General features: G+C 44.8%; 1 protein-coding gene across 3 annotated transcripts in view; it reads left to right on the top strand.

Moving 5' to 3' along the window:
* The first annotated feature begins 6,072 nt into the window (after positions 1-6,072).
* Positions 6,073-25,663, top strand: part of FSHR (follicle stimulating hormone receptor) — a 99,765-nt gene continuing 80,174 nt past the window's right edge. For 2 of the 3 annotated variants that reach the window (XR_014006497.1, XM_081188550.1), the window contains exon 1: positions 6,073-6,395. Coding sequence is in view for 2 of the 3 variants with exons in the window: in XM_081188550.1 (XP_081044676.1) it covers positions 6,136-6,395 (260 nt within the window). In the remaining variant the exon portion in view is untranslated. The remainder of the gene's footprint in view (positions 6,396-25,663) is intronic. The other variant, XM_081188551.1, reaches the window with a different exon arrangement.

The following is a 25,663-nucleotide window of genomic DNA, read 5'->3' as shown; positions in this document are numbered from 1 at the left end:
TTTTTTAAAATTATTTGTCTAGTGGCAATAAGGGCACTGTCAGGTCAGAGGGAGCGACGGATACTGCTGTGTGCCTGCTTGTTTGTTGACATATGCTACTGAGATACTTGGCACGCTTTGAAACGGACGGCAAGCAAGCATTATCTAGAAGGATATTTATGGGGCTCCTTTCAGTATGCATGACCTGGGAGCGTTCCACGTGGGGGGGGGGGACTTTCCGCAAACAACAGATGAGGGTGATAAACCTGAGTCTGGGCTGCGCCAACTCAGGTGGCAGAATGAGGGAGGGGGAGTCTCACGTACTGGAATGCTATTCCATACCCCCACAAAAAAGTAAATAAATCCCTGTAAATAATGTCAAGGAGAAGTGTTCAACTTGAGCTCGCTCCTTGAAGTGCTGGTTTTCTACCTGCCTGGATTTTTGAAAACCTTTTTGTGTAGAAGAGCATCCAGTCATATGAAACACACACACACACCGCTTCTCTCTGAAGTGGTGTTTCTTGTTTTGGTTTTTTTTAAAATGATATTTATTGAAAAAAGATTTTTTAAAAAAAAAATTACAAAGAAAAAAGACAAAAACAGAAAAATAAAAATAAAACCATCATTTTCAAATTCTCCACTTTCATTACCTTCTTTCCATGACCTCCTCCTCCTCCCATCTCTTGTATCTTGATTAATAATTGTCACAGCAAATCCTTTCCATAATTCATAATCTTCTGTCATTACATTACCTTACTCTATTTTCATCTTATCTTATAAAAAACCTTAAAACTTAAAACTTAAATCTTATTTTTACCAGCTTCTCATAACCATTACCTTTTTACCTAATTCTTTAAACATTTTTACAAGAGCCAAGTAATTTCATTTCAACATTTTTCCAACGTTCATAAAACATTTCTAATAATAAAAAAGAGAATAAAAACAATCCAATCTTCTTCCAGCGTCCCCTCTCCCCGGTCCCAGGATTGTCAGTCCTTTTAACCCATTGGTCTGGCACATTAACCTGGTGATCTTATATCCGAGGCCTTCAAATCTCTTCCATGTCCCTTCCGCAGCTCTTCTTCATATTTTCTTTTCACTCGTGGGAATTCCAGCTTGATAGTGTTTTTGACCCTTTTCAACAAATCAGCCCCTTTCCCATAGTCCAGACTAGACTCCATGTGGTATTTTAAGACATGTTTCAACTTCCCTCCAAAATTGGAAGTCCCAACAGCTCCAAACCTCTGACGGCCCATTGCCAGACTCGGAAATTCCAAACATCGCTGCATAGGGGGGTCAGTCCAACCCCCCATTTCCAAGTCAATCCAAACTTTGTCTTTCCAAATCTGGTTTTTTCCAAGTTCATTTGTCAAATCCAAAAGCTCATTTTCCTGCTGGGCCAAAAGTCCCTCCATCTCTGGCGTCCAAGATTCAGCAGCATCCTCTTCTATCATCTGCTCTGTCAGGACACACTCCTGTTTAAGTTCCTGGGTGGGCTCCATATAGTTTCCCCTGAAGTGGTGTTTCTTGAGGCCTAAATTATGACAATGGGCTTAGAAATACTGGCATCCCCCCATTTTCATGGGAGCAAGTGAGAAGGTCTTCAGCCTGAGACCTTGAAGACTCCAACCCAGAATTTCCCAGATTTATGGCCCCTCCCCCATGCACCCAGCCAGCATGACCAATGGTCCAGGATGCTGGAAGTTGAAGTCTAAAACATTTGCAAGACACCGGGTTGGGGGAGACTAACCTAACAATAAGATTGACCAGTTTTTGAGGTCAGATCTCATAGATAGCTCAGCTGGTTAGAGTGTGGTGCTGATAATGCCAAGGTTGTGGGTTCGATTCCTATATCGGATAGCTTCATACTCCTGCATTGGAGGGGGTTGGGCTAGATTGGGGGGGATGTCAACCTGGTCTCTACTGCCCACTAGTGGACATTTCAGGATTCCAGGTGGGCGGTAGGGGATTCTACGGCACAAGCTGTATCCTCCTTCCATCGAGCACTGGTGGGCAGTAAGGAAATTTTACCATCAATCATCTTTTCTTTTCTATTTTATGTTTATTTTTCTGTTTTTCTATGTTTTCTCCTGTTTGTTATATCTTGGTGATGGTATTTTGTATGTTGGGTGATTTTCTATGTCCAAAATTTGCAATAAATATCTTATTTTTAAAAAAAAGGAAATTTTACCATCAATGCATTGTGGGCGGTAAGTATGAAAATTTCATGTGGAGGAATTAAAGAACCTCTTATTGAGGGTGAAAGAAGAAAGCGCAAAATATGGTCTGAAGCTCAACATCAAAAAAACGAAGATCATGGCCACTGGGCCCATCACCTTCTGGCAAATAGAAGGGGAAGAAATGGAGGCAGTGAGAGATTTTACTTTCTTGGGCTCCATGATCACTGCAGATGGTGACAGCAGCCACGAAATTAAAAGACGCCTGTTTCTTGGGAGAAAAGCAATGGCAAACCTAGACAGCATCTTAGAAAGCAGAGACATCACCTTGCCCACAAAGGTCCGTATAGTAAAAGCTATGGTTTTCCCGGTAGTGATGTATGGAAGTGAGAGCTGGACCATAAAGAAGACTGATCGCCGAAGAATTGATGCTTTTGAATTATGGTGCTGGAGGAGAGTCTTGAGGGTCCCATGGACTGCAAGAAGATCAAACCTCTCCATTCTGAAGGAAATCAGCCCTGAGTGCTCACTGGAAGGACAGATCCTGAAGCTGAGGCTCCAATACTTTGGCCACCTCATGAGAAGAGAAGACTCCCTGGAAAAGACCCTGATGTTGGGAAAGATGGAAGGCACAAGGAGAAGGGGACGACAGAGGACGAGATGGTGGGACAGTGTTTGCGAAGCTACCAGCATGAGTTTGACCAAACTGCAGGAGGCAGTGGAAGACAGGAGTGCCTGGCGTACTCTGGTCCATGGGGTCACGAAGAGTCATAGAATCATAGAATAGAATCATAGAGTTGGAAGAGACCACAAGGGCCATCGAGTCCAACCCCCTGCCAAGCAGGAAACACCATCAGAGCACTCCTGACATATGGTTGTCAAGCCTCTGCTTAAAGACCTCCAAAAGAAGGAGACTCCACCACACTCCTTGGCAGCAAATTCCACTGTCGAACAGCTCTTACTGTCAGGAAGTTCTTCCTAATGTTTAGGTGGAATCTTCTTTCTTGTAGTTTGGATCCATTGCTCCGTGTTGTTTAGTCGGACACGACTAAACAACAACAGGTATAAAAAGGTTGACTACCCCTGGGCTACATGATCCTCAAGGTCCCTTCCAACTCTACAATTCTAGGATGCTATAAAGCAAGCAGTTCTCAAGCACCCTAAATTTCAGGGACGAATTTAAAATCTAACAAGCAAGAGCACCCTGAGCACATACAAGCAGAATGTCAAGTTCCTCTGCTCCAAACATCCACAGACTCTGAACATTGGTGAAACTGAGAACCTCTGAAAGTAAAAGAAAATGAAGTCATACCTTGGAAGTCGAACGGAATCTGTTCCAGAAGTCCATTTGACTTCCAAAACATTTGGAAACCAAAGCACGCATTCTGATTGGCTGCAGGAAGCTCCTGCGGCCAATCGGAATCCATGGAAGCCCCAGCGGATTTTTGGGTTCCAAAGAACGTTCGCAAACCAGAACACTCGCTTCCAGGTTTGCGGTGTTCAGGAGCCAAAATGTCTAAGTACTAAGGCATTCACGATCAAAGGTACAACTGTAGTATTATTATGAGCAAAAAAATCATCACCCACCTTCCCCGAGACCCTGACAGGCCATACAGAGAAGGGCAGGCAAACTTTGATATTTATGAGTAGCCCAAGGTCTACCAACCAGAGGCAGGTGCAGAAAACATGAAATAACTGAATGCCTCTGAGGGACATAACTGTCACTTTTAGTTTCTCTCAGTTTCTCGGTTTCCCAGTCCTACATTCAGTTCATCAGATCAAGCTGTTGGTTTTTTAAAGTACTCATGAAAATCTGCCAGCATTTTAGTGCACATTGCACTGAATAAACACATTTCTATGAGCAATTTTGCACCATGCACATCTTCTTGCAAGCAATTTCCCCTAATATAATGCATTAAAAAAATTATTTTCACTAGCATATGAACCTTGGCACACTTTTTTCTTTGGCTTGGAAAATGCATTGCAAGGTTTGGTGGAGAAGTGCAACTTTCAAATGAAAACTTTGTCTGAGTTTGCACATTGATTGGGGAAGTGTGAAATATGTAGGTTTGCAGTAAGATCCTAGAATACAGAGTGGGAAGGGGCCACAAAGATCATTTAGTTCAACCCCCTGCAATGCAGGAATCTTCTGCCCAGCATGGACTCAAACCCAAGACCCTGGGGTTACGAGTCTCCTGCTCTACTGAGTGAGCTATCCCTGCGGGACTGTTTTTCCTTGCTCCCTACCTCATGACACCTTCTGAGCCAGGGCAACTGTTTCCCCCAGTAGAAGTGAGCTGAGGTTCCCTGCCTTGGTAGCAACGTCGTCAGATGCCACATACAAAGTCAGACCCCTGGTCCACACTGCTGTTGTGAGTGTGGAAGGAAGAATGCTCCCTGCTGCAAGGCCTATTTCCACCTGGCCTAGGGGGTGGGGCCCACACTCACTCTGAGCATGTCAAAAATGTTTTTAAATGTTTTTAAATGTTCAAAATACTTGTTCATCTGTGGTGTTTTAAATGTTTTGTTTTTGGTTTTTTTGAGCTGTTGTGGGTGGGATGGATGTTTGATGGGGCTGGGGATTAGTTTACTTTCAGTATAAATGTAATTCTTATTATTTCAATTAGTATTGATTGTCTTGTTGGTTTGCTGTACGGTTTTGTTTTAAAGGAGAGGGGGTATGAGTCATGGGGTTGGAGAGATTGTGTGAACGGACTTACTGCTTAACTTACAGTGGTGCCTCGCAAGACGAAAAGAATCCGTTCTGTGATTCTCTTCGTCTAGCGGTTTTTTTGTCTTGTGAAGCAAGCCCATTGAAGGATTAGCGGATTAGCGCTATTAGTGCTATTAGCGGCTTTTAGCGGCTTTTAGCGGCTTATCTGCTGATCGGATCAGCTGATAAGCAGCTTAGCGGCTTAGAAAAAGGGGGGGAAGGAAAAAAAAACCAGCAGGAACTCGCAAGACATTGTCGTCTTGCGAAGCAAGCCCATAGGAAATTCGTTTTGCGAAGCACCTCCAAAACGGAAAACCCTTTCGTCTAGCGGGTTTTCCGTCTTGCGAGGCATTCGTCTTGTGGGGCACCACTGTATATTTTTAGTTGCTATTTTGTTAATGTTTTTAATATTGGTTTATAGATTCTAGATGCCACATTGATTTGTTAATCATATGACTTGCCATAATTGTGAGGTTTAGCTTATTTTTTAGTAGCTGTTTTGTTAAGTGGTTTTTTTTAATTGCAACTGTTTTATTGGTAATTTGTTAATTATTTTTATGATGTATGCTGTATTTGTCATGTGCTATTGTGTTTTATTATGTTATGGTTATTTATTGGTTGTAAGCTTCTTTGAAATTCATTTGAATGAAAAGCAGCATATACTGTATTTTTCTGTGTATAAGACGACCCCTATTTTGGGGGACCCCAAATTAAGATAATGGGGGGAGATTGCCCAGAGTTGTTGAGCTTTTTTGGGGGGGGCAATTGCCAAAAACCACTCAGCCTCCTGACTGAGACTGCAAATCACACATGTCACCAAAGCCACCAACCACACCCAATTGCTGCAGCAGCAGCCAATCAACAGCAGGCCTTCACACAGCCACCAGTCACCCGCCCAATTGACAAAGCAACAGCCAATCGACACCAGCCCTTGACACAGCCACCAATCACCCATCCAATCATCATTGACAATCTCCTGCTTGCCCGTCTCTGAACTATCTGTGTATAAGACAACCCCAATTCTTTTACATTATTTTATAATTTAAAAATCGTCTTATACATGGAAAAGTACAGTAAATACAATCAGCCAGTCAATCAGTCCACCTATGTGCTTTGCCACTGAACTACAGCCCTTCCCTGATGTTATGTTGCTGTTTATTCAAACAATTGGGGAGGGAGTAAACCTTGCTGCAAATCACTCGTATTGACTGCAGATCTACCTTCTGGCCCACCCCTGACGTGCAGAAGACCTTCCATGGGTGTCGCATGACTCACCACTGCCCATTAAGGCGGTGCCTCGGTGGAAGGAGTGAGGCAGGAGGAGCTTCTCTTTCAGTGGCCGGGAGAGAGGGCATTGCAGAGGCAAGCATGGCTCTGTTCTCTTCTGCCTGCTTCTGCCTCCTTCTCCTCTTGGGGTCTGGCTCCGGGCATCCCACCTGTCAGTTCTTGGACAACTTGATGTTCACCTGCCAGGATAGCAAGGTGACCCAAGTCCCGCAGGACATCCCCAGGAACGCCACGGAACTGTGAGTAAATTGGGCAACCAAAAGAACTCTACAGCAGACTTTTGCTTTGGTCTCTGGAGATTATCTCCTCCTTTGATAAATTGGGTTCACTCTTTCTGGAGGATTTTAAGAGGGAGGGATCGCTGGTTCTTCTGGGACCAGGGCAACCCTCCTCAAAGGAGGTTTGCAAGCGTTGGAGAGAGATAAGTTGCCTGCGCAAAAAAGTTTCAGTCGGAGTTTCCCACAGCAGTGGGGGTTTCCAAAGTAATTTATGATATTAAGCGCTTGGCGTTTTCTCCAAAACGAAAAACAAAAAACCTTGCTTGAACACAGCTGAAACTGAACAAAGCAAAAGTCCGTCTGATGAAAAGCAGCACAACTTATCCGGGGGAAATCTGGCAACCTTTTCAACCGGAGCGTTGTAGCAACTAGCTCCTATCTTCTCCGCTGAGAACTTTTCTCCTTTGCAAAGAAGTTGGTGTTTTGCATCATGATCGCACAGTACTTTGCAGAGTTTCCTAAAAGTGAAGGGGGGAGGGGGCGCGTGAGGGGGAGCCCTAGATAAGGATGGTTTTCTTTTAAATTTTGAAAAAGTGGGGAAAGCAAATGGTCCTTATGGGATGAAATGGAACAAAAAGCTCTAATGAGAATAAATGAAGACAGCTCACTGTTGGATTTCTCAATTACAAGGCAGTTTCTTGAAGTTCCCATTTATTTCTCGGGGACTGACACAGGCAGTGTTCTTTATCAGATGTTTCGGCAGCTCTGTAACACAGGGATTACCACCAATACTTAACGGTGACCTTGCTGGAATAAAATTGTGGGGTTTCTTCTTGCTGAAGCACAAATGGCAGATTCGCACCCCATGCACCAAAGATACATAGCAAGGATTTGGTCCAGTAAGGGACCCTACAATTGTCCCTGTTTCCATGAAGGTTTGAGAGGAGTTGATACCAAGGATGGGGAACCTGTGGTCCTCCAAGATATTCCTGAACTACAGCTCCCATCGTCCCTGAACTTTGGCCATGCTGGCTGAGGCCAATGTGAGCTGGAGTCTGAGATCTGGAAGGTCACAGTTTCCCCATTTGTGCCTTAGTAGACCACATCACTTAAGCATCATTGCAAAGCATTGTTGCACATGTCAAGGTGGTTAAATGAGGAGGGGTTGTCGGGGTCTTTCTAAGGGAAAGAGCAAAGAACATGTGCAGATTCTCCCTCAGGCATAAGATTTCAGCAAAGTTTGTTTTCAGCAGCATACCTCAATGCGGTTATGCACAACAAAGGTATAATTTATGGAATTTCTATGTGGCCACGCGATGCATTTAAAGCACTCTTATGCCACTTTAACAGTCACAGCTTCTCTCCTAAAGGATTCTGGGAAGTGTGGTTTGTTAAGGTTGCTGAGAGTCCTCTATTCTCCTCCCAGAGTCCCCTGGGGTGAAGGAACAGCTGTTAAACTGCTTTGGGAATTGGCCTTTGTGTTGGTTTTGAAAGAAAGAGAGAACATAGCAGACATAGATCAGATGAAATCTGACAAAATTATTTCTCCTGTATAAGTTATTTCTCCATTGCAAGTAAGGGCAGAGACAATAGTTCATTTTCCGGTGATCAGATAGCAATATTAACTTTCTTGAAGGTGTTTCATATTGTTGGGAAAGTGTACCTGTTGGGGGGGGGCAAAGGGGAAGGGAGCACAGAGAACCTGCACAGGTACCAGACGCTCCCAGCTTCAGGCAGTCACCTGCCCCAAGATGGAAGGTGATGGAAATGTTGATGGTGGGTGGGTGTGCTTGTCCCTGCTGTTCTTTACTTTCTGTTTACTTTCCCCTGTTTGGAATGCCTGAAGAGAACCATTTCTTGGTAGACATGTTTCTGGGCTGTACAACTTTAGACCACAGGAGGGGCAGGACACATCTTAACATCTCAATCCCCTCCCCCTCCCAAATGACCTCATGTAGAAAACTGAAAGCAGCAGCATTCAGTCAAATCTGTTAATCTGAAGTAGTACGTCCCATATATAGGTTTAACACTTCAATGAGAGAACTTGGCAAAAAAAATTTTAAAAAACCCTCAGAAAGTTACCTCACCTTGCATTCCAAGGCCTATCACACAGGGGAGATATTTCTGGACATAATGCATAGCCCCCATTGCATGTTGAGTGGCACCAAAATGCTCTTTTCAATGGACATACTCTGCCTAGAAATGGTACTGGCCCAGTTCACACATAACACTAAGCCATAGTTTATTAAATCCTGGTTTACTAAACCATGGCTTCGTGCTACGCGTGAACGTTGCCCAATGGCTTAATTATGGTTTGTTAACTGCCAGCATACCATGATCTGAAGTCATGGTTTGTTGTTGGCTTATGAACCTTTGCTTGTTTATCTATAGCTTGGCATTACATGTGAACCCAGTGCCTCTTTTTAACCATGTTTCGTTTGTCCACAAAATTTCACACCACATTCTCATATTTTCTATTGCACAAAGGACCCACAAATTCACTTCACATTTTGTCCTAGGCATGATCTGGTTAGACTCTAGCCTCTAACCATTAGGCCAGTAGCCAACATGAAGCCCTGCAGATGTTGTTGGACTACAAGTCCCATGACCATAGGCAGAGGAGCATTGGAGTCCAGCAACTCCATAATGGCTTCCTCCCATCGAGACTTAAGCAGAATCACCCCCCATCTTTGAAGAGATTTCAGTTGTAATTATCTTCTAAAGCTCTTTAGATTCTTCACCTAAAGAGGAACCTCCAGAGTTGCTTCCAATTGTGTTTTAGGCTAAATTTCAATGGCAACTCCCCCACCCTCTTTTGGTAACATTTGTTCTTCTCATCTGTTCCTCTCATCTGTTCCTCTGTGAAACTAATCACTCAACAATCCAAAATTGGAAGAAAGGCAGATGGAAGCAGGAAAGAGATAAAAAAGCGACCATTAATCAACCCCCTAATAGGCGAAGTGTTCTTGTGCCAAAATATTGAGCAAAAAACTTTTGTTCGGCTTTTATAATTGTTGGGACAATGCCTTCTTCTGAAAGACGGAGAACTTGCCATTATCAGAAGTGGTTTGCCAGCTGGGGTCGACCCACTTCAAAAGCTTCCCAGCAGGCATGTCACCTGTTGCTTACCTGGAGAGAGGTGGCAGAGAAGTTCGTGCAGCGAAAATCTCCTAGTGGAGCCAGTTTGGTTCCATTAAATTTGCACCACTTTAACCCCCCCCCCCGCCCCTTTGCCCCTGCCCCTCTCCTTCCTGTTAGGAAGCTAGCATTGTGGCTTTACCTCACCCATCGAGACATTTCTGGTTATTATGCTATTCTGACAGTTTCATCCCACCATTTCTCCAAGGGACTCAGTCTGCTGAAAGTAGTCCTTCCCAACTCCACATTATTTTCATAACAATCCTGTGAGAAAGGTTAACCCGACAGCTGGTGACTGGTCCAATGTCACTCAGCTAGATTTTAGGCACAATGGCGATTTGAGCCCTGGTCTTCCCAGTCCTAGGGATGTGGGTGGCATTGTGGGTTAAACCACAGAGCCTAGGACTTGCCAATCAGAAGGTTGGCGGTTTGAATCCCTGCGACGGGATGAGCTCCCGTTGCTCGGTCCCTGCTCTTGCCAATCTAGCAGTTCGAAAGCACGTCAAAATGCAAGTAGATAAATAGGTACCACTCCAGCACGAAGGTAAACAGCATTTCCATGCGCTGCTCTGTTTTGCCAGAAGCGGCTTAGTCATGCTGGCCACATGACCCGGAAGCTGTACGCCGGCTCCCTCGGCCAGTAAAGCGAGATGAGCGCCGCAACCCCAGAGTCGTCCGCAACTGGACCTAATGGTCAGGGGTCCCTTTACCTTTTACTTCCCAGTCCTAGTTAGACACTTTAACCACCTCACCATGCCGAACATTGTGAAATGTCATGCTGGTGATTGCTAGGTGGGTGCTTCAGAAATTCTAAAAGGTAAAGGTAAAGGTACTACTTACCAATAAAAAAAAATTAAATACAACAAATTTAGACAGAGCTGGTTGAAAGCAGCTGTTCAGCCAGAAAGCTTACTAAGTGACTGTAGGCCATTCACACTTATTCTAGCCAACCTTGAAGGGTTGTTGTGAAGTTAGAATGGAAAAGGGGCTGCAAAGATCATAGCTTCTTGAGAGGAGCGATGGGAGAAAAATCCAAATAAATAACTTAAGAATTGCCGATCAGGTGTCCCATCCATGTACTAACCAGGACAGACCCTGCTTAGCTTCCAAGAAGAATACATGTAATTTCCTACATGTGATCTCCATGCAGGAAATTGAATTAAGCAAAATTTAACCCCTCATTCCCCTCATCCTCCATGAGATCATCATAAGGCTATGTGTATCTTCCATGATCCATGAAGCAAGTTGTTTCCTCCCACCCACCCATCGCCCTTGTCCCTGCACATGCCATCCCATTCCTTTTCTTTGACTGGCAATGATTGAAGAAAACGTTATGCAAGTTTTACATGGGTAAGTCTGGCTCAGTCCATGGTATCTTTATTGAAGTCAGAAGCAGAGAGAGATATATTTTTCAGCCAGAGCTCACCGGAGCTCAGCTCCAGCACCTCTCAGGTGGGCACCATTGCGTGGACAGGCGGAGTCCCCTGGTGCCCCCCGCCCCCGTCATGTGGACTAATGACTCAAGACAACATGCTATGGGATTAAATTGGCCACAACTTTATTAAATTTCAAATGTGGGTAGACCTTGGCTCAGGCATTGGGCGTTATCCCTCCCCAGTCCCCAGCCGGGAACCTAGGGAGCATCAGGGTTATCCAGTGGGGGGGGGATGGGCCGGCTCTGGAGAACATATGTTCAAGCAGAGATAGCCGCCCCCGTTATGCCACCGCTGCAGGGGAGAGCAATTATGACCTCTCGGCGTACGGTCAAAGGCTCCCTTCAGAAACCCCTTTAACGGGGAACCCTGGTATCGCCGCTGCAAAGAGGAAGATAAAGGATTCCGCCCAAGGCCTGATACCGCCAAAGTTGTGACGTTTTGCTACGGGAAAGGCAAAACCTGCCAATGCAGGGGAATTCCTTTCCGGCCCTTTAACAGTGACCTTGACGTAGCAGCGCCCGCATACCTGTGAAGAAAAGTTAACCTGCAAAATAAGACATTAACTGAGGGTGGGTAGGGTGGGAGAAGCTCTGGAGCCAAGTGAGGATTCCCAGGTAAGATCCTCCCTCTATTGTATGGGCAGGTAATCCTCCCCTACCTGGCCTTGTCTCCTTGGCAACGCTTCCCCCAGGCGGGATTGGACAACTGACTGAGGTAGGCGGAGACCTCCAGGTATCCCACCTGAGGGAAGGTGAAGCCAAGCCTATGCTGATGGAGCCGCTCCAGATCCAGGGGCTGTGCGCGTCCACACAAAGGGCGCCCCCCTTTTTATGTGGGGAGCGGTCATTGTCATTCTCAAAGAACAAGGGGGAAGTTCATGGTGAACTTCAGCACCTCTTCTTCTAGAAAAACAGCACTGGTTAGAAGAGATCCCAGTTGAGGTTAAATGAGTTCCTCGCCCTCCTTCATCTGAAATAATCTTATGATTTCACAAGCTATCAAGGTTGCAGCATAAAGATTGCCAGTGTTTCCTATCCAGCAGCTATTGAGTCTAGACAGAAAAGCTGAGACGCCTAAAAAAAAGTTTGAATGGATTGTCTCTGGCGTTAATTGTTTTGCTTGCCAAGTTTTATCTCGGGGTAACTGTCCTCAAAAATCTGCTGTCTTGTTGATGGTACATCCTTTTCTTTCACAAATCCCCAAACTTTATTCTCATCAAGAGTAAAGGAGGTGGGTTACATAAACCATAATTACATCCTTAAAGCAAGTTGTGTACTGAAAGATTGAAATTAACCATTTTTTACAAGCAGTTTTGTTCAATTGTTTCTGCCTTCAGTTCTTTCAGACATAAAATACAGATGTGGATAAGTTTTGTTTAACTGAATTCCGCACAAGTCTGATTCACCAATGCATACCTACTTACCAACCAAGGCCTTACTAAAATATTCCAAATATTTGCCGAAAAGTCTGTAAATCAAGCATGCGGAGTTGAACACTTGAAACTGGAAGTTTCTGGGTGGCATGAGTTTTGGATCGCCTTCGGAAGACTTTGTTTGCAAGCCACAGAACCTAATACAGATATAGTCAATAATTGTTTAGCTAATATTTTGGAGAACGCAATTTTGCTATCTGTGAATTCTGGCCACGATTGTGGGTCCAGATTTAATCAGTGTTTAATATTGTTTTCCTTCCAGTAGCACCTTAAAGACCAACTAAGTTAGTTCTTGGTATGAGCTTTCGTGTGCATGCACACTTCTTCAGATACACTCAAGTGTGCATGCACACGAAAGCTCATACCAATAACTAACTTTGTTGGTCTTTAAGGTGCTACTGGAAGGAATTTTTTTATTCTGACTATGGCAGACCAACACGGCTACCTATCTGTAATATTGTTTTGATACTGTTGAAGAAAGCAATGAGATCGAACAAAAGAAGCTGCTCTACCGCGCCAGATCATTGGTCCATGTAGCTCGGTATGTATTGTCTCCAATGACTGACAGCATCTCTCTGGGGTTACATGCAGGGAATCCCTGGAGATCTGGGGATTAAATCTGAGACATTCAGCATGCCAAGTAGATGCTGCAGGTTAAAAGAGGTTAAAAGAGGAGGTCAGCTCTTCTTTTAAAGAATTAAAGAATTCTGGGAGCTGTAGTTTGTTAAGGGTGCTGAGAGTTGCCAAGACACCCCATTCCCTCTCACAGAGCTGAAATTTCCAGAGTTCCCTAGGAAGCAGGATTGACTGTTAACTCACTCTGGGAATTGTAGCTCTCTGAGGCTGAAAAATCTCAGCCAAAACAGTTGACCCTGATCTTATTTCCACCCTATCTTTCAAACTGAATAACCCTGACTATGGTTTACAAAGCAGAAAGCACAGCTCTTCACTGTTTTCTCCAATCACCACTAGAGAGGTGAAATATACTCGGAGTCGAGAGTGGATTTCATGCTCTTTATTCAGCTCATAGTGGTGAGGAGGAATGGAAGCTTTATATACATGTCTGCTTTATATACATTATTTACACAATGGGCCCTACGTGATTGGCTAATTCCGGGAGTCACCTGTAGGCCAATCAGGTTGCAGATTCACTTCCACCTGGAGCTGGATTGGGTGGCTCCTGTGGACCAATCAGACTGCTGAATTCTGGATCCTATTGTTCTATGGCCAATCAGACTGCTGCATTTTGGATCCTATTCAACTCAGTACATAACAAGAGGGGAGGAGCTGAATGTCAGGTGGTCCCAGGCAGGCCATTGGACAGTGCTTTCCTGTCTTGCTTCTCTCTCTCTAATGAAGCCACCCGGAATGGCAATAGATGGATGAGCAGAGAAGCCAAATGGCTCTTAGTCCCAGTCTGGCTGGGAGACATTCTGTATCTCCATTGTGGTTGGCAATAGCACACAATGGGGTGGGCTGGAGGCACTTACCTGACCTCCTGGCAGGTAATTGGCTGCTTCTTACTGGGAGTGGGAGGGGCAAGGCGGCCAGGAGGTCAGCTCAGTGCAAAGCACCAATGGAGGCAATCTGATTCTCCTGCTGGTCCATGCATGGACACCATGCTGTCCGCCCATCTTCCTCTCCAGCAACTCACCTGCCAGGGGGTCAGGTAAGCTTCTCCACTCCATCAGACTACTCACTAAAGGTGTCTCCTTGTTTTCTTTTTAGTTCTGCCCTTTACTGCTACTGGCTACATAGTTTTCATGGATGTGTTTGTATGTTTGTTTTTTTTCATTTTTTTAAAAAAAATGCAGACATTTTTATGTTAACAAAGAAGAAAATAGTTTAAACTGGTGAGTAAATAAAGGAGAGCAAGGGGGGAGGACTTAGAAATCATTGTGAATATTCCAGAGGCTGCTATAGTTAGCGCCATTTATGTACAGTTTATGGTTATACACAATTTGCACAATTACAATGTAACTTTCTCTGCTCAATTTTGCCTTAAATTACCTCCAAAACAGCTTGCCGTACATTTTGTTTCATTGCGCCAATAAAAAACAAATAAACTTCTACCACAGGTTTAACAAGTCTTTTAGCTTATCGAAAGTTCCTTCCCTCCCTCCCCCCCTTTTAGTATAGCATGTTATTTTATACATCGGGATCTTGTGCCAAATTGCCCGCTCACTTTCTTTTAAAGCTAGGATTTGTGGTTTTCCCCAGTAGTTAGGAACGGGAATCCTTGCCGATCGTCAACTGCGTTATTGAGGGCTGCTGTTTTATGGAGTATTGTAAATTACCCTGGAAATGTTTAATTAAGGGGCAGTGTAGAACTGTGATAAATCAGTCGGTCCCCCTCTTTTCAAGAGTAGCCAGCTAGGATGATTCTGAAAAGATCTATCAAGGGGTGTATCATCTTTCCTTGCTGCTTGTGTGGCCCCTCACGCCCCCCCCCCCAGTACCCAGATATTCAGTCAGTGCCACAAAGCCTCTGCGTTTGGTACTTTCACAGCCAACGGCCATTTGACCTCTCATCCATGAGTTCCCTGTTAAACCCGTTGTCAGGAGCCAGGGCCAGGAGTAGGCCAGCAATTAAAAAAAAACTCGTGTCATTGAAGTTAACTCTATTATTCAAAGAATCCCAAATAGTGCAGGCCTACTCTGGTGACCTTCGTGAGTTCTTTTTGGGTGTGAGGAGGGGTGTTGAAGCACATAGCTTCTGACTTTGTAAAATTTACCTGTAGGCCCGACACCATTGCAAATGTGTTGAGTTCTCAGATTAAGGAGGTTGCTGTGCTTATGGGGTCTGCTGTTGTGACCATTAGGTCGTCTGCAAAGAGCCCTAATTTATAGGCTCTGCCTTTTATTTCCACTCCCTTGATGTCTGTGGCTGCTCGGATTCGGATTGCTAAGGATTCCAGAGCCAGGATAAATAAGAAGGGAGACAGTGGGCATCCTTGTTTTGTGCCTCTTTGGATAGCTATAGTATTAGAATCCATATTGTTAGCTCTGAATTTTGCTGAGGCTTGGGAGTATATTTGTTTGAGGATTTGTAGGAAGTCGGGGCCAAATTTCATGTTAGTTAGTACTGCTGATATGTATTTCCACTCTAAGCAATCAAAGGCTTTGAGGATGTCTAGGGACATAATTGTCAATGGGAGTTTAGTTGCCTTTCTGTGTTTGATCAGGTTCAGTAGTTTCCTGATGGGGTCTGTTATATTGCGGCCAGGGACAAAGCCAGTCTGGTCTGGGGCTAGTAACACAGTGCAGGCCTATTGATCACAGCAACTCTCCCCAGTAGGTCTTGCCCCAATGAAGCAGTTGCGAGAACTGAGGGTCCTCACCTTCCCATAGCATTCTAAGGCTCCTCCCCTGATTCCTTTCCCAGCAGCCTAAGGCTGTGTTGTCTTTTCGCTCTTTGCTCTGCCCTCTTCATTTCTCCGCCTATTCTGGGAGACCAGGCAGGAGGGGAGCTGGTTGCATCAGGAGGGGGCGATCCCCTGGCTTCTTCAGCAGCCTGCTTCATCTCTGTCACCTGCCCCACATCCTCTCCTGCCTCCACTTCTCAAGATCTCTCTACCCCAGCCTCTCCCTGCTCACTAAATTTGATTACTTGTTCAGCTTCTGACACCTCCTCCCCCTTCTGCTCTCTCTGACCACTCAACGTCATCCAATTGCCTTGCTCTGAGCCTTCTTCCTTTGCAGGTTCCCCAGCTGGTGCCTCCCACCCTCTTCTGCATCCAGCCGGTCCATGACAGCCATTGGCCATCGCCACACCTTGCAGCAGGGTGTACCATAAGTTGATGGTCTGTTTCCTTTGTCCTGAATTTCTCTGCTGTTGTCCCTCCTCCTGCTGTTCTCAAGCAATTCTCAATAGGGACACTTGAGGATTTCAGTGGGTCCATTTTTTATTTTTTTTAGCGCTGATATCGTTTTGGCAAATCCCAAACAGTGATTAAAGGGTAAAGGGGACCCCTGACCATTAGGTCCAGTCATGGCCGACTCTGGGGTTGCGACACTCATCTCACTTTATTGGCCGAGGGAGCCAGCGTACAGCTTCCGGGTCATGTGGCCAGCATGACTAAGCCGCTTCTGGTGAACCAGAGCAGCACACGGAAGCACCGTTTACCTTCCCACCAGAGCGGTACCTATTTATCTACCTGCACTTTTATGTGATTTCGAACGGCCAGGTTGGCAGGAGCAGGGACCGAGCAATGGGAGCTCACCCCATCGCGGGGATTTGAACCACCGACCTTCTGATCGGGAAGACCTAGGCTCCGTGGTTTAACCCACAGCGCTACCCGCGTCCCTAAACAGTGATTAGGTCTTGCTTTAAGACAGGTGTGAGCAGCCTTCCAGATGTTACTGGATTACAACTCCCATTATCCCTGACCATTCATTGGCCATGCTATCTGGAGCTAATAGGAATTGAGAGTTCAACATCTGGAGAGCTGTAGTTTCTGCTATCCCTCTTTTAGGATAGAATGCATACCCCCAAAATGAGACTTTCTGTACGTTCAGCTGTAGCTCAGTTGTTGAACATCTGCTTTGCATGCCCAAGGTCCTTGCCACCTCCGGGTAAGGCTGTGAGAAAGCCTTGTCTGAAATCCTGGAAAGCCATAACAATATGTGGATATTGCTGTTCCAGAAAGACCAATGGCCTGGCTCAGCAAAAGACAGCTTCCTCTTCTCCTGTGTGGTTCCTTTGAATGAGATGGAGCAGACTTGTGAATGAGTGCGTGCAAATCTGCCACAAGCCAGAAACAGCTCAACCCATCCTTCCCTAGAATAGACGCCCTCCTGCTCAGTATGAAAGCATTAACTGGGGTAAAGCATTAACTGGGGTAAAGCTGAACAACAACAACAACATCGGTTGGTTTTGCAAAAGCAGAAACTTATCAGTAATCTCAAACACAGAGATTCTGGAGTTCATGTCTCCAATGGGTAAGGGAACAAGGACTCGATGTACTTCATGGAAGGTGATTGAAACGAAAGCTCCAGAAATGTGGCAAAGAAGGGGAACAAACAGTTGTGGAAAACACAAATAGAAAATGCCTCTGCAAGCAGAATTCTCTGCTTTCAGCATTGTTTTCTTTAAAGCCATTATCACACACTTAGTGGGAAATGAGTGAAGAAGCCCTCTTTAGGCTCTGTACTTATTTTTCCTTTTATTTATTAAATTTGTATACCACCCTTTGCCCAAGGATCACAGGGCGGTTCATAACATAAAAACACAGAATGAAAGCTCGAAATACACGCTAGAAATACACATTTAAAAGGCCATAGGAGGTGAACCAGCCAAATGCCTGGTTGAAGAGAAATGTTTTCACCCGGTGCCTAAAGATATGTAATGAAGGCACCTTCAGCAGGTATAGCCAGTGTGGGACTCCCAATACCCATCAGTCCCAGTCAGTATGGCTAATTGTCAGGAATGATGGAAGTTGTAGTACAGCAACATCTGGAGGATACCATGTTGGGCACCCCTAAACTTGACCCAGTGGCGTAGCGTGGGTTGTCAGCACCCGGGGCAAGGCAAGTAATTTGTGCCCCCTAACCCGTGGATTTGCGCCCCCTAACCCTAACCCCCAGATGTTGCGCCCGGTGCGGCCAGCCCCCCCTGCACCCCCCACACTACGCCACTGACTTGACCATAAAGGAAATATTGGGACAGTGAGGACTAGAGCCTTAGCTACATCCCAGTCACTGTTCCCATTGCCCTCCAGCTCACAGAGGATCCACACACCTGCCATAACCGCACCTTACATTTAAAACAGTGCTATACCACTTTAACAGCTGTGGCTTCCCCCAAAGCATCGCGGGAACTAGATTGTTAAGGTTTTTGAGAGCTGCTAGGAGACCTCTTCACAGAGCTACAGTTGCAGAGTTCTCTACAAAGAGGAATTGATTGTTAAAACCACTCCGGTCATTTTAGCTCTGAGGGGAATAGAAATGAAACGACGACGTCGCATAAGAAGAGCCTGCAGGATCAGGCCCAAGGCCCATCTGGCCTGGCATCCAGTTCTCGCCACGGCCATTCAGATGCCTGTAGGAAACCCACAAGCGGCATTTGAGTGCAAGAGCCCTCTTCCCTCCTGTGGCTCTCAGAAGTGCTATTCAGAGGCATTGCTGCCTCCAACCACAGAGGCAGAGCATCATCTTATTCTCCCTGAATTTGGTCCAATCTAATAATAATACTAATAATACTAATAATAATAATTTATTTATACCCTGTGGTGTAGTGGTTAAGAGCGGTAGACTCGTAATCTGGGGAACCGGGTTCGCGTCTCCGTTCCTCAACATGCAGCTGCTGGGTGACCTTGGGCCAGTCACACTTCTCTGAAGTCTCTCAGCCCCACTCACCTCACAGAATGTTTGTTGTGAGGGAGGAAGGGAAAGGAGAATGTTAGCCGCTTTGAGACTCCTTAGGGTAGTGATAAAGCGGGATATCAAATCCAAAAACTCTTCCCCAGCCACTCTGGGAGGCTTCCAACAAAGATTAAAAGTACATTAAAATGTCACACATTAAAAACTTCCCTGAACAAGGCTGCCTTCAGATGTCTTCTAAATGTCAGTAGTTGTTTATCTCTTAGACATCTGATGGGAGGGCGTTCCACAGGGTGGGTGCCACTACCGAGAAGGCCCTCTGCCTGGTTCCCTGTAGCTTTGCTTCTCACAGTGAGGGAACTGCCAGAAGGGCCTCGGCGCTGGACCTCAGTGTCCGGGCAGAACAATGGGGGTGGAGACACTCCTTCAGGTATACTGGACCGAGGCTGTTTAGGGCTATTAAAGGTCAGCACCAACACTTTGAATTGTGCTCAGAAATGTACTGGGAGCCAATGTAGGTCTTTCAAGACCGGTGTTATGTGGTCTCGGCGGCTGCCGTCTAGCTGCCACATTCTGGATTAGTTGTAGTTTCCGGGTCACCTTCAAAGGTAGCCCCACGTAGAGCGCATTGCAGTAGTCCAAATGGGAGATAACCAGAGCATGCACCACTCCAGTGAGACAGTCTGCGGGCAGGTAGGGTCTCTGCCTGCTTACCAGATGGAGCTGCTAGATAGTTGCCCTGGACACAGATTTGACCTGCTCCTCCATGGACAGCTGTGAGTCCAAAATGACTCCCAGGCTGCGCACCTGGTCCTTCAGGGGCACAGTTACCCCATTCAGGACCAGGGAGTCCTCCACACCAGCCTGCCCCCTGTCCCCCAAGAACAGTACTTTAAAGCCATCCAAACTGGTTAGCAGTCATCACTGTCTCCTGTGGGTGTGAGTTCCACAGTTGAATTTCATGCACTGCATAAAGCAGTGCTTTCTTATAACTGTCCGGAAGCTTCAAACATTCGGCATCAACATAATAAAAAAAGCACTCATATTGGTGCTACTTTTTGGTCACATGAGAGAATTACACGAAATGCCATTTTTTTCCTCAGTGAATAAGGTTACAATCAGACATTATTATTTTTATTGTTATTTATTGAATTTACATACCACCCTATACCCGTGGGTCACAGGGTGGTTCACAGAATAAAATCAATTCACAGAATAAAAGCATTATATGGCTTAGGGCCCTTGTATTTACAGGACCGCCTCTCCTGGTGTGCCCCGCAGAGGACCTTAAGGTCCATGATAGTTTAGAGGTCCCGGGCCCTAAGGAAGTTAGATTATCCTCCACCAGGCCAGGGCCTTCTCAGTGATGGCTCTGACCTGGTGGAATGCTCTGTCCCATGAGACTAGTGTGCGTCAGGATTTAACCTCCTTCTGTCGGGCCTGTAAGACAGAGCTATTCCACCTGGCTTTCAATTTGAACTTAGCCTGATCTTTTATTCCCCTTCCTTCCCTCCCCTTTCCCTTTTTATGAAGATTACCAGCTCTGGGATACCACAGCTAATTCTCCCCTGGTCTCCTCGTTGGCCCAAATAGAACTAATTTAGCCAGCTAGCCCTGGTGATCATCTAATGTTGATTGGATTGATTTTCCCCCTTAATTGATTTTTGAATTCTGAATTTATTGTTATTCACGTTTTATACTGTATTTTATGCTGTTTTTTGTTGCATCAATTAAGTGTACTAAATTTGTTGTTAGCCACCCTGAGCCCAGTTTTCTGAACTGGGAAGGGTGGGGTATAAATAAAAAATTATTATTATTATTATTATTATTATTATTATTATTATTATTATTATTAACAAATAGGAGTCACCCATGGAGGCTGATTGTGCTTGCAGGCTTGCCATAGGCATCTGTTTAGCCACTACAAGAACACAATGTTGGACTAGATCGTCCTTTGGTCTGATCCAGGATGTCTCTTCTTGGCTTCTTACGCCACCACTGCAGTTATCCAAAATTGATTTCCTCTCCCCGCCAAAGAAAGAAAAAGAAAAATATCTCTTTTCTAATTTTACCTGAAGCACCTGCAACTTCTCGTTTTTCTACTTTCTGTCTCTGTGTTTACTTTTCTCCCATTAGATTGTGCCAAATACTTAAAGGAAAAGCATTTCACAGTTGTGTTAGAGTCAGTAAATTTAAAGACAGCTGAGATAGTGTTTTTTTCTTTTTTTTTCTTCTTTTTTTTGCATTTCCGCATTTCAATTACAGATAAATGTTAGATCAGTTATAGTCCCCCGGGGGCTACTTGTAGCACACTAATTTGAAACTTGTAACGGTGAACGGTGGAGATGTGTCTGCCTTGGTTCTGCAACTGATTCTCTCGCCCCCTTGCTGGCAAACTCTGTTTGTGTGTTTGCATGTGCTGATATATTTCTTCTAGAATACAGTCCTGCGAGGAAAGGGGGAGCTGGAATTACACGATCTTTTTTTGCAGTGGGGGGTTGCATTTGAAGGGCATGTAACTTCTGTTTCACAAACAGAATCCTTGCGCACACAAATAAGTGCTGAGCGTATAGAATCATAGAATTGTACAGTTGTAGAGTTGGAAGGGAAGAAGAAGAAGAGGAGGAGGAGGAGTTTGGATTTGATATCCCGCTTTATCACTACCTGAAGAAGTCTCAAAGCGGCTAACATTCTCCTTTCCCTTCCTCCCCCACAACAAACACTCTGTGAGGTGAGTGGGGCTGAGAGACTTCAAAGAAGTGTGACTGGCCCAAGGTCACCCAGCAGCTGCATGTGGAGGAGCGGAGACGCGAACCCAGTTCCCCAGATTACGAGTCCATCATCCCTGGTGGTCAGGGGGCTCGAACCACCAACCTTCTGGTTAGCAGCCAGATGCACTGACCCAATCCATCACAGTGCTCTGATTCTTCTTACCTGTGGACTTATTGTAATGCAAACCAGCAAGCAAGGAACCTCGGGTTGGGAGAGCAGCTCAGCAGAGAGAAGGTCCTGCCTAACCTCTTCCTTTCTTCCCTTTTGTCTGCTCAGAAATCTCTCCCTCATCCACACACCACTGTTTTCCCATATCTTCCCTCCCGTGCAGAAAAATAGCATACCCGCTTGGCAGCCCCCCACCCCCCACTCAAATGCCAAGCTTCCGCCTTATGCAATGTTAAGCTTTAAAGATCACCAGCGGAAACATAACAATTGCAAAACCACAGATAATGATGTATAGTTTGCCCCCTGTTAATTATAGGAGGTTGTCAAATTTGGAATTAGATCTATTTTCTTTCTTTGTAAAAGGTCATGAATTCTTGGTGCTGGGGGAGGGCAGGGGGTGGGGAGATGAGACATTCAATTGAAAGCTGGCCTTAAATAATAAGTATTAACAAGAAAGAAAGAAAGAAAGAAAGAAAGAAAGAAAGAAAGAAAGAAAGAAAGAAAGAAAGAAAGAAAGAAAGAAGAAACAGAGGCAGAACCTGCTACTGACTCTTAATCTCAGGGAACATAGGTTTGAGTTCCATATTGGGCAAGAAGATTTCTGCATTGTCCAACTCTACAATTCTGTGATTCTGTAAAAGCACTATTATCCTGTCAATAACAGGTGACAGACAAACCTGTAGTAAAGGGGGTGGGACCACAGTCTAGAGTGGCAAAAGAGAAGGAAATCAAGAAAGGGCTTCGGCGTTTTTCAGCATAGGAAGTCAGATGAAAAATGTCTAAAGTTCAACTCCAGGCACCTCCGATTAAAATACTTAGGTAGTATTTTAATTGGGAGATGGGGAGAAAAATCTCTCTCTGCATGAGAACACCAGAGACAATATTTGACATGATGGACCCATAGCCTGACTCAGTATATAGCAGCTTCCTTATGGAATTAGGGCAGCTCCAGGAGAGATTCAAGTGCATACAGTGGTACCTCTGGTTAAGTACTTAATTCATTCTGGAGGTCCGTTCTTAACCTGAAACTGTTCTTAACCTGAAGCACCACTTTAGCTAATGGGGCCTCCCGCTGCTGCCGCACCGCCGCAGCGCGATTTCTGTTCTCATCCTGAAGCCAAGTTCTTAACCTAAGGTACTATTTCTGGATTAGCGGAGTCTGTAACCTGAAGCGTTCGTAACCTGAAGCGTATGTAACCCAAGGTACCAACTGTACTGGGGGACTTAGGTGGTGCGATTTAAAGTGGATTTAAGCACTTTGTCAGCCTTGTGCCACAAATCTGATTTAGAAAAAGAAACAGATGTTTTGCAGTTAGGAAAGTGATGAGGAAAGTAAGGGTAGTGACCTGGAAATGCATCAAAAAGGGTCGAATGAGCAAGTGATTGATAGGAAGACACCCTGTGACACCAGATGGGGCTGTGGAGTCCCATCTTTTGCCAACGGGATTTCCCTGGATGAAGTTTGCGGTGCATTTAACTGAATTGCTTCAGCCCCTGTCAGCAAATCAGGACGAATGCTCATTGCCATTCAGGCTCCCCACAAACAAATCAGAATGAATGCTCAACAAAGCTCAGACACGATCTAAACTCTGCATGAGCTTTGCACAAGAAAACCAGGATGAATGCTCGGTAAACAGGTCATCTTGCCAGCCTTTGGAGAGGCGCATGAAGAATGTGCTTCTCCAAGAAAGAAGGCTGAATGGGGGCTCTGAGATGGGAGTGTGAAATGCCTCCAAGGAAACTCTCTTGCAGGTGCTGGAAGAATCCTGTTTTTCCGATGATAACCACTGGCTGCTGCATTCCTTCGCCCTGGAGGACATCAGGCAGCTGGATCTCTCACCAAAGCCCAAGGCTGTTATTCAGCAGGCTGTAGATGGGAGGGGGGGAGAGAGAGAGAACACTCAAAACCTTGAACAAAAAGAGTGTAATCACACTTCTGAAATCCATCTCATCCTAATGAGGTTTTGGAAATCCAGATTACTTGGCCTTATTTCCAATGGGGAAATGATGCCTTAGCAATTTTCCATTTGCTTGTTTGTTTATGCAGTGGGGAGAGAGAAATCTGAACTTTAAGCAAAACGCTGTGTGTGTTCAGTGTGTCATATATTTGAGAATTCCTTCATCTAATTCATAGATCTCCCCTCTTTTACATATATGTGAGTGGGTGCATACACATCAATAAGGCACTGCACTCAGAGTAGATCTACTGAAATTAGTGATCATGGCTAAGTTAGGTCCATCAATTTCAGTGGGACTACTCTCCGTAATACTCTGTTGAATACCACCCTATGAGATCTTCAAAAAATCACCAAAGAAGACTAAAGTACTTGATAAAGTACTGAATATACAGCTTCCCTGGATGTCCACAACATCTAGGGAGGAAAACTCTATCCACTTTCTCTATGCCATGTATGATTTTATAAACCTCTGTCATGTTACCTCTCCCTTGCCTTTTCTCTAAACCAGTGTTTCCCAAACTTGGGTCTCCAGCTGTTTTTGGACTACAACTCCCACCATCTCTAGCTAGCAGGACCAGTGGTCAGGGATGATGGGAATTGTAGTCCAAAAACGGCTGGAGATCCTAGTTTGGGAAACTTTGCCTAAACTAAAAAGTCCCAAATGCTGCAACCTTTCCTAATAGTACTTTAGTCTTCTTTGGTGATCGCTTGTAGCCGAGTAAGATTGTCTTCCATAAGCACAGTTTTAACAGTGAGTCTGTAAGTGACTGTGGAGGCCAATTCTCGACCCACACGTCCTTCCGCATAGGTTTCCGGGCGAGAGTTGATCATGGTGAGGGCTTGCCAAATGTACCTTCCTCTTAGCATGTTTCTCCCTTTCATCCTGAGTTTGTGCTTCTTCAAAGCCCATGACACCTTTGGTAAAGGCTGTTCTCCAACTGGAGCGCTCACAGGCCAGTGTTTCCCAGTTGTCTGTGTTTATACTACATTTTTTTTAAGATTTGCCTTGAGAGAGTCTTTAAACCTCTTTTGTTTTTGTTTTTTTGTTTTTTAAGATTTTTATTAAAGTTTCCAAAATTATATAAAAACAAGACAAAACAACAATACAAACAAACAAATAAAATAAAAACAAGTATAATTTCAATCCCTTATTTTCTTGTAACTTACTTCCCCGACTTCCTCATACCTCCCCTTTCTGTATTCCAATTTCCATTTAAACCTCTTTTGTTGATCACCAGCATTACGCTATCCATTTTTAAGTTCAGAATAGAGTAGTTGCTTTGGAAAATGATTATAAGGTATCTGCACAACATGACCAGTCCAACAAAGTTGATGTTGAAGAATCATTGCTTCAACACTGGTGATCTTTGCTTCTTCCAGTACACTGACATTAGTTTGCCTGTCTTCCCAAGTGATGTGTAAAAAATTTCAGAGACGCCATTGATGGAATCTTTTGAGATGTTGGAGATGGCATTTATAAGTGGTCCACGTTTCACAAGCATACAGTATGGTTGGTAGTACAATACCTTTGGTTTCCCTGTGAATGTCCCAGTGTGGGGTGGACTTTATCAAGTACTTTAGTAAAGAGGCAAGTATAGCAATGGGAGGGGAAGTCATGCCAGCTACAGAAAGTCACTCAAAGTCTTCTAAACAGGGGGAAATGGCTATATATTGGGGATAAATGGGGTCTAATCGGCAATTGATCTCACAGAACAGTTAGCTGCAGCTGGACTGCTGTTTGCAAATTGTGTATGGTCCTTAGACCAATTTTACTCTAACACAAGAATTTTGGTGACTGTAGTTTGGCGAGAGTGCTGAGAATTCTGCTTCCTAGCCCACCTCCATGAACTACAATTCCCAGAGTTCCCAGGGGTGAGGGAATGGTTGCTAAAAGTGATTTGTGTCTGTAGCCTTGCCAAGCCCTATGTAACAGTGGGGTGTGATAAACAAGGTTTTGGGAAACTTAATACCCTTTCAGAAAACGTACTTTTAGAAACCCGCGCTTGTTCTCTTCCCTCCAGAAGGTATCGTTTTGCTCTTGAAATAGCTGGAGATGAAATGACC

The sequence above is a fragment of the Podarcis bocagei genome, assembly GCF_964188305.1.
Source record: "Podarcis bocagei genome assembly, chromosome: 3".
Lineage (NCBI taxonomy): Eukaryota > Metazoa > Chordata > Lepidosauria > Squamata > Lacertidae > Podarcis > Podarcis bocagei.
Note: the sequence above shows the minus strand (reverse complement) of the source record. Positions and strands in the feature narration are given on the sequence as shown.